The sequence below is a fragment of the Acanthaster planci genome, linkage group LG09 (genome assembly GCF_054643075.1).
Source record: "Acanthaster planci isolate LZ-2023a linkage group LG09, COTS_SCS, whole genome shotgun sequence".
Lineage (NCBI taxonomy): Eukaryota > Metazoa > Echinodermata > Asteroidea > Valvatida > Acanthasteridae > Acanthaster > Acanthaster planci.
Window position 1 is genome coordinate 18,016,741 of NC_141785.1, and position 13,363 is coordinate 18,030,103.

The 13,363-nt window shown below is 42.3% G+C and overlaps 1 protein-coding gene across 3 annotated transcripts; it reads left to right on the forward strand.

The window, feature by feature from the left end:
• Positions 1 to 1,329: 1,329 nt before the first annotated feature.
• ccdc157 (coiled-coil domain containing 157) lies at positions 1,330 to 13,175 on the forward strand. Of its 3 annotated transcripts, none has more exons than XM_022229941.2 (13): positions 1,330 to 1,449; positions 2,977 to 3,111; positions 3,221 to 3,330; positions 4,715 to 4,895; positions 5,273 to 6,083; positions 6,837 to 7,027; positions 7,701 to 7,877; positions 8,379 to 8,556; positions 9,514 to 9,659; positions 10,413 to 10,546; positions 10,845 to 11,053; positions 11,336 to 11,482; positions 11,838 to 13,175. In XM_022229941.2, exons 1-13 carry the CDS (start codon positions 1,414 to 1,416, stop codon positions 12,026 to 12,028), a joined length of 2,646 nt encoding a protein of 881 aa, XP_022085633.2. In that variant the 5' UTR covers positions 1,330 to 1,413; the 3' UTR covers positions 12,029 to 13,175. The 3 variants fall into 3 exon arrangements, with proteins under 3 accessions (XP_022085633.2, XP_022085634.2, XP_086997644.1); XM_087141518.1 differs by having other exon boundaries at positions 1,446 to 1,561; XM_022229942.2 differs by lacking the exon at positions 2,977 to 3,111 and having other exon boundaries at positions 1,339 to 1,449.
• Positions 13,176 to 13,363: the final 188 nt, after the last annotated feature.

A 13,363-nucleotide genomic window follows, 5' to 3' on the forward strand; every position in this document is an offset into this window, starting at 1 on the left:
ATTTCATCATAGGTATACCCGCCCTCAAAATAATGTTGAATCAGTTCGTCTCTTATGAAAACTATTGGGAATCAAACATTGTAAATAATCTATTATTTACATTCTGTTCTGTGGGATATCGTGCAGGGACAGACAGAAATATCACATAGGCGATAGACCTAAAGTCTGGCTGTTAACGAGTAAAGTTACGTCTAGAGTAATTAAGTTATCGAGGAAAAACAATCTGTCGTAACAAAAGTCTATCTTGTTGATTTATTTATGTAACCAAAATTTCATATACACGTTACTTAGCCGATGTCAGGATATTATTTCTTCTTTCAATTGGAGTTTGGTGCAACTGCAAAAACGAATAGGCCTACATGTACATCTTCTAGTTCTATTGCTAAAATGAGAGTCGGGCATGGTGGATCGATCGAACAAGAACATGTACATGTGAAACGATCAAGGGTCAAAGTTAAAATACCACTGCGCAATTGTGACCAAAAAAAACCACGGACGACGCACGACGGGCGACACACGGCGACGGGCGACGCACGACGGCAGATATGGAATTCCATACTCTTTGAGCCTTCACTTAATTGTGCCCAAAATATAGGTTTGGCCCAGACTGATGTAGGCTTAAACTGTGTAAAAAATAAAAACACGGCGCAAAGCAAAGGTAGAGTTGTCCTAAAATAAAAAAAGTAAGGATTACTCAATCTAAGTCTGTTCCTTTCCGTCGTTGAGGGTGTAACCTGATATTTATTTACAAGTCACGCTGACTGATACAATTTTGAAAATTACATGCATAGGCAGCTACATGGTATGTCTAATTTCTGAACATTGCCAACCTGATTACAAACTGGTTCGAAGTAACAAAACTAAGGAAGCTTAAATAACCATCCATGTTACCGCGTTACTGAGTTAATTTATCAGAGGCGTGTCCCGGTCTCAAAAGAAACCCCCCCCAAAAAAAGACTATTAAATCTTTTTTTCACTCGTGAAGAAATTGGAGTTTTACCCCCCCCCGCAACATAATTCCCCCGCTGTCCAGGGACAGTGCCCCCGGGCGTCAGACTGACCAAGGGTGATATATCCCACATGAACAAATATCGGACAATTTTAACAGGGCCTGGATTTCATGAACAATAGAGGTAATTGAGGGTGCTTGTGAAAAAGACTTTTTGCTGTCAAGGAAAAAAAACAGCACAGCGCCTATCGCCCAGGTTGGACGCTGTCTTCATTTCATTACGACTAACGTCCTGGCCTATCGATCCGTCGGGGGGGGGGTTACGGTCAGGCAGCTCAGGAGTCCACCTGGGCTACATAGCGCCCTCCTATGGCTAGCAGCAGCCGTGTGCATATTACAGATGCCATAGTGACGTTTGCGCGTCACTTGGGTACGGGTTACTTTGACGAAGGAGAGAAAATCTTATGAAATGTGATGTGAATGGACCAGTTTTATCGAAGGTACGTATGCGCATCATGTCACTCAATTTTCGATGTTTTTAGGAAAAGTATGATAGTGCATCAGTGGTTTGGGTTGTGATTTTAGGTTTGTGTCGGAAATAGAAATCTTCAGGTTGGTATTGCGTGTTATGAACCGCCTTGTCAACACGGTTTTACAGTCACTTGCCCCATATTCAGGGCCGGGTTTACCACTTTGCCGCACCCACAAGCTTTTTGTCCATTTGCCACTTCACCCACGCGCCGCTTCGCCAGCACAATATTTCACGTGGTAGCCTAACAATGCACGCTCTGATAAATTTCATAAGCACCTAGGCCTAGGCTATGATTAATTAACAAATCTCTGCATCTCCCTATGTCCCCTGCACAAACACCCTCCAACAAGGGTGTTTGCGCAGTATGGAGAAGCAGAAGCCTTACTGTGTTACTTCCAGGACTGGAAGGCACTACTCTGCAGGCCATACAGATTTCTGACGTTTGATGGTTCCTTACCAAACTGCATTTTGCAAAAATCCCTACAATAATAGGCCTAATAAATAATAATAATAATAAATTATATAGCGCAAATTAACTTAAAAATAAGATCAGATGCGCTTTACAAAATTAATTATATAAAAATTACAGATAAGATCAATAAAATTCAAACTAAAAATTAAAATATCACGAATATGCTCTCGTAAATAAAAACATTTTAACTAAAGATTTAAAACAATTAAAATCTTGTTCAGCTCTTATATCATTGGGAAATTGGTTCCACAGTGCAGGGGCTGCTGCAGCGAATGATCTGTCGCCAAGTCTCTTTTAAGTGGCATGTGGTGGAACCAAAAGTAACTTGTTGTTATATCTCAAGGCATAGTTGGACCTTTTTTTTATCTTAATTAGATCACAAATATGTATATAGCCCTCCAAGTTATGTCCCAAACTGCTCTTTCTCGATCAAATCTCCCAAAAATCTAACAGACTACATATGTTGTGACCTATTGTTTTAGGAGCGTGTAACCCACTCTTGTGGCCAAAATCAGAGCTTTTTCATACCAACCTTGCCTCTCATCACAAGACGATCCACCCACACCTGCATTCTGTTGCCGTTACATTTGCCCGATACGTCACACACTCTACACGTCTCAAAAACAGGTGCAGCGTAATGAATGTTCAATATTAGTCTGGATACCAGACCTGATGATTCCGACTATGTTGTCTCAGGAGTGGCTTGGGTATTCCATGCTATTCTTGCTACATGCACAGGTGCCGCACCTGCTGTTAGCTTTGCATCGGTTTACATCAAAGACAACCTCAACCGTTTCTAAATCCATCATATCCTGATATTGCTAATATTTGATCCTTTTATCTTTCCTGGCATTCTGGATGGATTCGGGGGGAGTTGGGTAGTTCTATCAATTTGTCTTCCTTTCTTTTCAGTGTTGACAAAGGACATGGGCAAAGTGGTCAGTGGGTAAAGTGGTAAATGGGCGAAGTGACCAACACCGCCAACAAGGTGTCAAAACTTTTGTTTTGTTGTCTTATTTGAAGATGGCGCACATGCTTGGTAGTGAGTATTGCATAGAGAGCCTGCAGAGTGACGTGCGAGACCTTCAGTCAGCTGTCCTTGATGTGTCGTCCAGAGCTGGTCCCATTCGTTATCCATCATGGAAATTCCCAGACAAGGTGAAATTGAAAAATAGGCCCTATTTATTTGGAACTTAGCAGTGACTGTTCTTTCATGTTCAAGGCTGTTTTTTTTTGGCTATAATTTTTTCTTCAACATTTGTGACAGATTTCCAGTGACCTGGACATTCCTGCGTTGCTGGAGGAGCACAGCTTCTCAGATGACACTGAGGACAACCAAGTTGCTCACATCATCCTGTTCGAACTTGTGATTGACAGGTTAGCCAAGTCACATGACACATTCTGTCCTATTTTTGCCGGCAACCTTCTGAATCCTCTAAAACCATTTGCAGTGAAGAAAAATGATGACAAAGATTTGTACTTAAAACTTTCAAGCGCATTTGTCCCATGCGAATAATAGTGGCCAGGATGTACCATCCTTAGTCCTACAAATAAATGTTAGTTACTGCTTAGCAGCATTTAGTGGAAATGTCTAAACAGCTTACAAGAAGTATGTATTTGCATATATAACATTTTTACTGGTTATCAATTCTGCTTAGAAAACTTTGCTATGGATACATAGTGATGTTTCTTGCTTGCAAGCTCTCTTTGGAGTTGTCCCAAGAAATATTTCCAAAACTTACCCAGATATTGCCAAAGATTCAGTAAAACTTCACTGTCAGACATTTCTAATGTAAAGAAATGTTTACAGATTTTCAGTGGTTTGAATTGTTGTCACCGTAATAAATGATCATTTTCCAGCTCCCTTAATATATCGCCAACAGACTTTGCAGAAAAGTACAGTATTTTAGAATTCTGGGTCATTCTATAAATTGCGGGTTTCATTTTTGTGAGTCTCTGTCACATCCGACATATCATTATGTAAGTTTTGAAGTCATTCTTTAATTTCAAAGAGAACTTACATGATGCAAATTAATTGCCAAACAAAAGCGAAATATTTCAAAGCCAATTTCAGTGATCTCTGTGTATCTGTATTTCCATGTCAAATGTACATAGGTCAGGTGAAGCAGGGACACAAACATGTCACACTTTTGGACACCCCAAATTTGTAGAACGACCCTACTCTCTATTTTGGAGCCTATCTGCCCCCCCCCCCCAAAAAAAGTCTCAGGTGTCTTGTCAGGAGCTGGCTTCAGAAGTGGCAGGGCGATGCAGCTTTCTTTTTTTACCCTTACTTGTTTTTTTTTCTGGAAATAATGTACGTATAAACATGCGATTTCTATCGCGATTGCTTGTGCACATAACACCGGCATTTTCGAAATTGTACATGCACACAGGACAAAAGACCACCTCATTTGTCTGGTTCTCAGATGTAAATGTATAAAACAGAACTGATGTCATCTGTAAAAGAGTGCCCAACTAAATGCATAGAGAACTAGAGGGACTCCTTTACTGTACATATTACTCAACCATAACCCATCAAAAACACGTTATAATTATGCAGTAGCAGGGTTCCAGTCGATTAAGCAAGTTTCGCAGCTTTTTGACATTGTTTTATATGCGCTGACAAGAAACCGGAGACTCTTTTTGCCTTATGTGGTATGCTGACTGTCATTGACCATCAGAGAAATTACCTGCATAGAACTGATCTGGAAGTAAGATTCTGTTGATACATTTTGTTCCTAAAATGCTCCTGCTGCAGAATGATGCTGCTTCTGCAAGGCTTCACCCGATTCGTCGAGATGCTACTGTCTGGTTCCCAAGGTCGCCCACCGACCTCCGGCCTGGTCGTGGGCTCTCAGATGTCCATCGGCCTGGTCATCAAAAAGTTCTGGAACAAGATGGTCCAGCTGAATAACCTGTGCCAACAGCTTCAAGCTGAGGTAAAGAGACAGTCATTGGGTACGGGAAAACAACTCCCTTGCCATTAGAAAACATATCTTGAGTTGTGACCAAGCTGGCATACATATTTCACATGTCCTTAAAGGTGAGGATGCATTTGAAGAAATAAATACGCTGTTGGTCCTGAGACCTGTATGTGTTTAGCCCTTGTACTAAAAGAGTTAAGGTAGCTTCTATTGGGCTGTTTAAATTGATCTCAGGAAAATTGTAGTGAACATAAGTACATTGTATTTGGTATTCTCATTAGCTACCGTATCTCCTCAAATCACCTTTCTTTGTTATGACTATGGGAAAGACGTGTAATGACTGAGTAGTATACAAGAAAATAACAACGTATTTCTCCCGTCATTTTCCTCAGAACAAAGCCAAAAGTAAAACTGTCAATAAATTGGAAGTCATCAACCAGGAACTGCAACTCCAAAGTCTTGAAACTTCCAAGGAATTAAATCTTAACAGCACTGGTGATTCCTTGAAACCCACCAACCCCAAGACTTCAAACTCCCCTCTTGCAAAGTCGCTCAGTCCTGGATTTGGTGGTTTGTTGCCGCCCAACTCCAGCAAGGATCATTCATCCGTGCCTCTTAACTCCGGAGATTCCCACAGTGCAATAGCCAAGGACATACGGACGGTTTCCTCTCAGACACTGGAGACTGCTTTTGTGCCATGCGAAGCTTGCGCCTGTGTCCAGCTGAGCTTGAAGCAAGTGGCAGACTTGATCACAGAGGTCTGCAGCTCCCAGGGGCTGCAGTCTTCGATCGCCAAACACCGGACCCAAGGAATCGACGTCACCATGACAGCTGCGGACGTGACGCGGTGGACGACCCAGCAGGGTAAAGATCTCAACCAGATCAAGCAGTGCCTTCAAGATCTCCTGGACCAAATCGACCCACTGAAATCGGACCTCTCCGCCTCCGAAGCAGAATGCTCAGAGCTGAAGAAAGGCATCAGTGAAAAGTCCCTGGAGCTCAAGAAGGAGAAGGAGGCACGGGAGGCACAGCGGAAGCAGCACCAGACCAAGCTCAAGGAGGTGGAGAGGCAGCACGCGGAGTCCATCGTCATTGTCCATCAGAGGTTGGAGGAGATCAAGAAAGGCAAGAAACGAGATGAAGAGGAATTGTCAGCACTCAAGAGGGAACTGCAGAAACAGTGCGAAGCACGACAAGTTTTAGGTTTGTAAAATGCCAGTGTTGAAAGAGTCGTAAGTTTTTCCTATCTTACAACAGAAAGACGCTTCATTGTTAAAATCTGTTCGGCTTGCCCTCCAGGGTTTGAATTTCATTTAAAAAGTCGCTGGACTAGCGATTGAGTAGGAAATGAAATTTACTGGATAGAAACCACTTTTAAAGACCACTGCATTACTTCCTGAGAAAACACCATCTTTGCATTAGCGGCCCTTGTTTTGGATTTTATGGAATAAACGAAGAATGATTTCTGTTTGATTGCACCCTCACACGAGAAGAACGGGTAACACCAACGCTGGAATGCATGGGTGTTGCTAACAAGGTTGATTTTGTACTACATTTATGTTCAATTTTAGGGATTTTCTAGAGTTATTCAGCCAAATAACTTTTACCACTGGCTAAAAATACCAGATCACTCCACTTCATCAGACTGACATCATAATCAGCGAACCCAGTCCTGTGGTCCAGTGCAAAATTCAAACCCTACCCTGTGAATTTGGATAAACGTTTGCCCTTTTTGTGCCATATACCCAAAGAGATTCTTAGGCCATGTCTGAAACGGTCTTCGAGAGCTATGGCTATGTCTGCCGTCAACATGCGGCCATGAGACCTAGACCTAGCCCTGGCCATAGGATGGGACGTTACTTTTCTCTCAGACTGTGTCTGAAATCAGATGTCTGGAATTTGGAAAAGACTTAGACAAGATTCCGATATGGCCTCGTATTATTTTTGTTTTTGCAGAGGAAATAAATCAAAGACTGACACAGGAAGCCGAGGGGAACACCTCCAATCGAGCAACCGTGCTGAGACTAGAGAGCCAAGTGCAAGAGCTGAGCAGGCAACTGCAGACAACCAGTGAAGAGTTGCAGAGTACCAGCAAACAGCTGGGCAAGGAGCAGGCTCGGAATAGAAGCATTGACAAGCACGGCCAGGTAAGTGAAGGTTCACTGTATGGAACTGTGCAGCGCTCAGATGAAGAGTAGAACTGTACTGCAAGGGTCGTGAAGGATGGAGCAGGGGATTGAAAAATTCAAGAAAAGGGCAGTTGATATGATTTCAGGAATGTGTATAGGCTCAGTGAACAGGGGTAATAACGGGCACCTTGTGGTGTTGTACCTTAAACACCAATACTTGTGGATGTGTGAGCTTATAAATAATGATGATAACAGTTTTTATGTAGTACTTCTGACTAAGATCAAAGCGCTTTCCCTTATTATCACCCCTGCTTATTGGGCCATTGGATCATTCCAAATACCATCTTAGTTCCCTGGGAAGTATACAACCCGACGAGCCACTCTATTATTATTATTATTGTCATTTTGTAGTTTATAACCTATCCACTGGGTAAAGCCCAGAGCCCAAATTTGGCCTGAATTTTGTCAGCTTAGGCAGCAGTGAGTGACACAAATTTCTCTGTTGGGCCCTTTTCCTTCCATTTTGTTTTAGTCTGCAAAAACTAGGTGAACTTCTGTCTGTCCTAATTATTTTATTTGGCAAAATACTTGCATTTTGCTCCCTACACGTAGTCTACACGAATGTTGCACTCTTCACAAGTGTTTGAAATTGTTGTGACGTGCTCAGTACATTGTGATTTTCCGATCTCAGTCAATGCAGAACAAGCATGATGCTCTGGTAAGACGAGTGGATGAACTGGACGAAGAGTGCACTGACCTCCGAGACTCCCTAGCTGAAGCAGAGGAGGGGCAGGAACAGCTGATGGAACAGCTGAAGGAAACCAAGAGGGAGGTGGAAGAACTGAAGGAAGAGCTGCAGAAAGAAAAGGTGAAGATCGGATGGTGATTTGTTGTTGTTTTGTAAACGTTCAGGATTTTCCAACCTAGAAAAATTTCTGAGGGAAGTAAAGGGTTGAGGTGTTCAGACGCGAGATTCTTTTGCCCTAAGATTTGCATTTTCTGAAATTTTGAGGTGGCTTGACATACAAGTCTCTGCTAAGATAAGCCAGGAGCACTGATCCCAGTTTTAAAATTTTTGCATGACTTGTAATTTTTTTTTCAAAAAAGGGTTGCTTTGAAGAAAATGTGCCACATGTTGATTCATTAAGGTCAAACCTGATCTAAGTCTGTTCGTAAATTGTTAATTGGTTGAAACTTTTTTCAAATGTATTAAGAATTAAGCTTCTATAGTTTTATTGCTATTCTTAAATGCCAAAATATACAGCTAGGAGCATTTTGACTTGGGGAAAATCTGCATTACTTCACAGTCAAACTTGAAATGCAGCAGGAAAAAACATGTCCTTTCTTGCTCTTTTTCTCTTTTCCCAAGGCTTTGGCTGCCTCGATCCAAGAGGAGAAGCGATTCCTAGAAAGCTCCATCTCAGACCTGCAGACGATGATTGTGACTCTAGAGAGGCAGCTTGAAGACGCCCAAAGCAGGGAGAGGATGTTGGTGCAGTACCCTGACATGAACCCTGGGATAGTACCCCAGGGTCCTGTACCGACAGGTGTGGACATTGCATGCAATCTCAACACTAAGAGTGTCATTTTACTGAGGACCTCCAGAGAGAACGTATTTTTGATAACTGATGGGTTTACCTTGGTGAAGGGAAATAATTACAATTATATCACTGCTGCTCGTGTGGCGTTCAGGTACCTTTTCCATTTTGTGCATATGGGTCATTCTATAAATTTAGGGTCCAAAAAGTAATACATTTTTGTGTCCCTGTTCACATGACCAGTGTTATTTGATATGGAAGCTGGATTTGAACCCCAGACTCTTCACTCACAAGACCAGATTCCCACTCACTAGTCCATTCCGGTTGTAGGAAAACCATCAGAAAGCGGACTGACCTGGATTGGAACCCCAGACCCTTCACTCCCAAGACCAGATTCCCCCTCACTAGTCCACTCCGGTTGTAGGAAAACCATCAGAAAGCGGACTGACCTGGATTGGAACCCCAGACCCTTCACTCCCAAGACCAGATTCCCCCTCACTAGTCCACTCCGGTTGTAGGAAAACCATCAGAAAGCAGACTGACCTGGATTGGAACCCCAGACCCTTCACTCCCAAGACCAGATTCCCTCTCACTAGTCCACTCCTGTTGTAGGAAAGCCATCAGAAAGCAGACTGACCTGGATTGGAACCCCAGACCCTTCACTCCCAAGACCAGATTCCCACTCACTAGTCCACTCCTGTTGTAGGAAAAACATCAGAAAGCAGACTGACCTGGATTGGAACCCCAGACCCTTCACTCCCAAGACCAGATTCCCACTCACTAGTCCACTCCTGTTGTAGGAAAAACATCAGAAAGCAGACTGACCTGGATTGGAACCCCAAACCCTTCACTCTCAAGACCAGATTCCCACTCACTAGTCCACTCCCATTGTAGGCCAAAAAAAAAAAAAGCAGACTGACCGACAACGTGACCAAGTTTCAGTAACTTTTGAAACTGCCCCTTTAGGTGAAGGGGACAACCCCTCTGACATGCAGCAACAGGTGCAGTCCAACAACATCCGCATCCAAATACTAGAGGAGCAGAACAACCTTCTACGCAAAAGCATCACTAAGATGCTAGCTGAACAGGACAGCCCACAGCAGAGAGCGCAGGTAAATAGAAGGATTATTCTCGGCTGCGATTATGCTCGGAGATGAGTTCTCATCCCAATTTCGGTCCCAATATTTGGAATGGAACTTTCTTACAAACCTGTCACGTGGCATTGCCCAACCAGTTTGGAGGTGACTTTGCCGTTGTTGACCACTTGTTTGAATGCAAACTGCTGTTCCCCAACAATGTCCAATTTGGATTTTCATCAATGTGCTAGGCACAAGAAATAAGCAAGTTCTGAATCATTTTCCAGGTTAGGTGCTCTTGGAAAGGGTCACTCTCTATTGTTTATCCTAACATGACCCATGAGAATAATTTTTCTTTTAAAAGACAACGCCTTTACATATAACGCCTTAAATATAGTAATTTCAGAAAGAATATTGCACTCATCTTGGCCTATTTGGCCCCCCTCCTTTGGTGAAAATAGAGAGGATGTGCGAAAATCCTCTGGGTTTGTGCACATCATGATGAAAAGTTATGCACGCTCAGAACCATAGTGTACACACAGTTTTTGCTATTGCTCAGTAACAAAGGCTCCTATCATTTTGTCATGTACAGAGTCCATACACTATCGCTTAGATTTTTTCCCCAGTAATTCATTTGATGAGTTACCAAGTTATTGAAAGTGTGCTGTGGAATTTCGAGAAGATTCAGTGATTACTAGCTGTTGCTGTCATCAAAATCATACCAAGGGGGCCTCACATCCTTGTAAGGTGGGCCAAAGATAACATGGAGCATCACTGATTTGCTAATAGGTGTCTGGCCCGGCCATTCCACTTTGGCAGTCATCATCGACGACGCTGGCAAAGGATCATCATGACAACTCCAGGAACAAGACTCCAGTTAGTCAACAATTTCAACAACACTCTGAGCAACTATACACGTACAAGTGAGAGCATCTCCCCCTCCCCTTGCCCCCTCCCCCCCCACCAATCACCCCCATCCCAGACCAACTTAGTACAAACTGTGGAAAATCTTCTTATTTGGTCATCACGGTATTAAACACTTTCCCGTAGATGAAGGATTTAATTTATAACCGTTAAATGAAAACCTCTAAATTTATCTGCTTATATTCATCCTCATTTCTCTTAGTGAACACATATTTCAATAAATAAATTTTCCTTACAGTTACAAAAGAAACAGTTTTCTCTTGAAACAGGTTTCCATCTTATTCTGAATATTCACAGGAGTCCAGCCTTCAGTCCAGACAGTCGTGCAACCACTAAGACTCTCTCGCCAGAGAGCCAAGCTGCCACTAAGCCAGGAAGCACCAGCTATCATTCCAGGAAACAGAGCCCACGCAGAGAGGTCTTTCCCAGCCACGGACTCCAGAAAACCACCCTGGTAGCCAAACCACCCCAGAAGGAAGGCCGAGATGCTAGCAGGACAAAACAAGGTTGGTTCTCTTGTGATTTGATACTTAGGCTATAGAATACTGCAGGACCCAAGTTGCTTTTTTAGGATACAGGAGGTTTCTTGTCGATGTGCTCTGATTTTTTTTTTAATATGACAAGAAATCTACTCTAAAATGATATGAAATGTTAATTCTTTGCTCCACAGAGAGCAAATCTTCTTCATAGCACAGTCTCTAGTCTTTTCTCCAGATACTAATTTTGTTCAACATATCAAGGAATAGTCCCAGAATTGATAATGATATTTGGTTTTGATGGACTTGTAGGAGGGAAGCAAACCAGTAGCAGCAGTAATGTAAATGTTGCCAAGTTGGCCGCAGCAGGAGGGAACACAAGCCTGAGTGCATACGTGAAACTAAAGCAGAGTGGTGCAATCACTGCTGGAGAGAAGTCTACAAGCAGAGCCACTGATGGTGAGGAAACAAACTCTCCTTTAAAAGGACTTTAGCATAATGCACTGGGTTCACAGATCGGATCATGAATAGCTCAGTTCCATGATCTCAGTAAAATGCAGTGTCTAAAATTGGGTGGTCATAAAATGAGGAAGAGAAACTACGGTAAAATCCGTTAATGGGGTTGTTGTGAGCTGTTACATTGCCTCGCGACCTACGGGAAAGGGATGAAGTGGCTAGGTGGCAGCATCCATCGATGTTTTCAAGAAAGTCAGACACCGTCAGTCTTTACAGGATAACTTTGTTCTCTCCCCCCATCACCATTTATAACAGCCACATTAGTCATAGTTTCTACCCATTTATGGAATGCACACAGGCAAGGCATCGTCCAATAGCAGGCCCCCTCTCAAGAGCAGACAAGGCTGGATTCACAGTGAATATAACAAGGGCTCCCATAGGTCCCAGGAGCATTACAGTCCGCTCAACACGTTTGTGTGTCCGTCCTGCGACAAGATGTATACATCGGAGCAAGACCTGGAAATCCACCAGTCCTACTGCTATAGATGAAGTCATTATGGTCTTTTTACACTACAATATTCCATCAATTATCACATGAGCACGAGTCAAACACAGAATAACGTAGTACATCTGTGTCCTGTATACCAGGAAGGCCCTACAGACGCTGCACACTATTCCGTGTCCCATAAGTGTGAGTATGATAACGAATTTATCTCCAAGCAAATTTGACACGCAGTAAAAGTACGTACACAAACGCACCACCTTTGAATTTACAGTGAATTTTGCAGCTTTGCATTTTGCTTTTAGCGTCAACATAGCGCAATGCGTTGAGTTGGAATAGCGCAGTGAACAGTGGCAAAGGAATGCTTTTGTCAGAGTTCATTTGAACAGCTTATGACTTAGCCTAAGACTAGATGACCAGTGATGGCTTGGCAGGGACTTGACAACAGCAATGTTATGTCTGTGCTGAAAGATTTTGTAAATAAAAGAAAAAGGAAATGAAAATGAAAATATCGAAAGGCTACTCGGGTTTGGAAATTCAAAAAATATTTGATGCAGCTTGGCTTTTGTAAATCAAGAGTGGGTGAAAATGACAAGGAGTCATAAGGCAATCTTCAAGGACATAGGACTGCTGTTGCTCGTGGCAGCACTCAGGTGTGATCTCTCAGACAAAAAATGCAAAGAATTTGTGCACATTCAGTTGAAAACTACTTCAGGATCTGTGCATGCGTATGGGTTTTGTCCTCCACTGGCTCCTGTGAGCAGTCTATGCAGTGCCTTCTATAGTTCTTGCCGCCGTCTTTAGGGCAGGGAGAGGGTGTGGAAATTCACCAGTTAAAAAAACTAAAGTGTACTTCTGTATGTAGCTTTATTTTTCACGTCACGATTTGTGTACATTTCAACTGTATAAAACAAGAAAATTATTTCAAAATTTTTTATGTAGTATAAAGTACTAAAATGCTTTCTGTAGATGAAATAAATTACATCATCTTTTGTAGTTTGCCCAGTGAATTCTCCGTCCATTATCTCCTCATTACAGAAACTAAGTTAAATAAGAAATGATTCTTATGTGTGAGGAATGTGCCTTTAATTGTATCAGCAGTCTCCAAATGATAAATTCGTTTTATTCATAAATTTATCAGAGTTTAAATTATTTCGTGCGTCATTTCGAAATAAAATATTTCATTCATTGAAATGATTGATTCTCAGAGAGTGGTCTTCTCTGTGTCTTGTGAAAACGTACTTCAAAATGATCCCTTATTCCTTTCTTTCAAGAACTAATTATTTTGTAATGTAATGTATTTGATAAATCTTGCGTCGGCTGCTCAACACCCCCCCCCATAAATTTCTGATAAGTGATGACCAGTGCATAGAGGGCGCTCG

Coding starts and splice junctions, on each gene's coding strand:
- ccdc157 (XM_022229941.2), top strand. CDS start 1,414: ATGAAATGTGATGTGAATGGACCAGTTTTATCGAAG. Junction 7,878..8,378: donor AAGAGCTGCAGAAAGAAAAG/GTGAAGATCGGA, acceptor TCTTTTCCCAAG/GCTTTGGCTGCCTCGATCCA. Junction 9,660..10,412: donor GCCCACAGCAGAGAGCGCAG/GTAAATAGAAGG, acceptor ATTTGCTAATAG/GTGTCTGGCCCGGCCATTCC.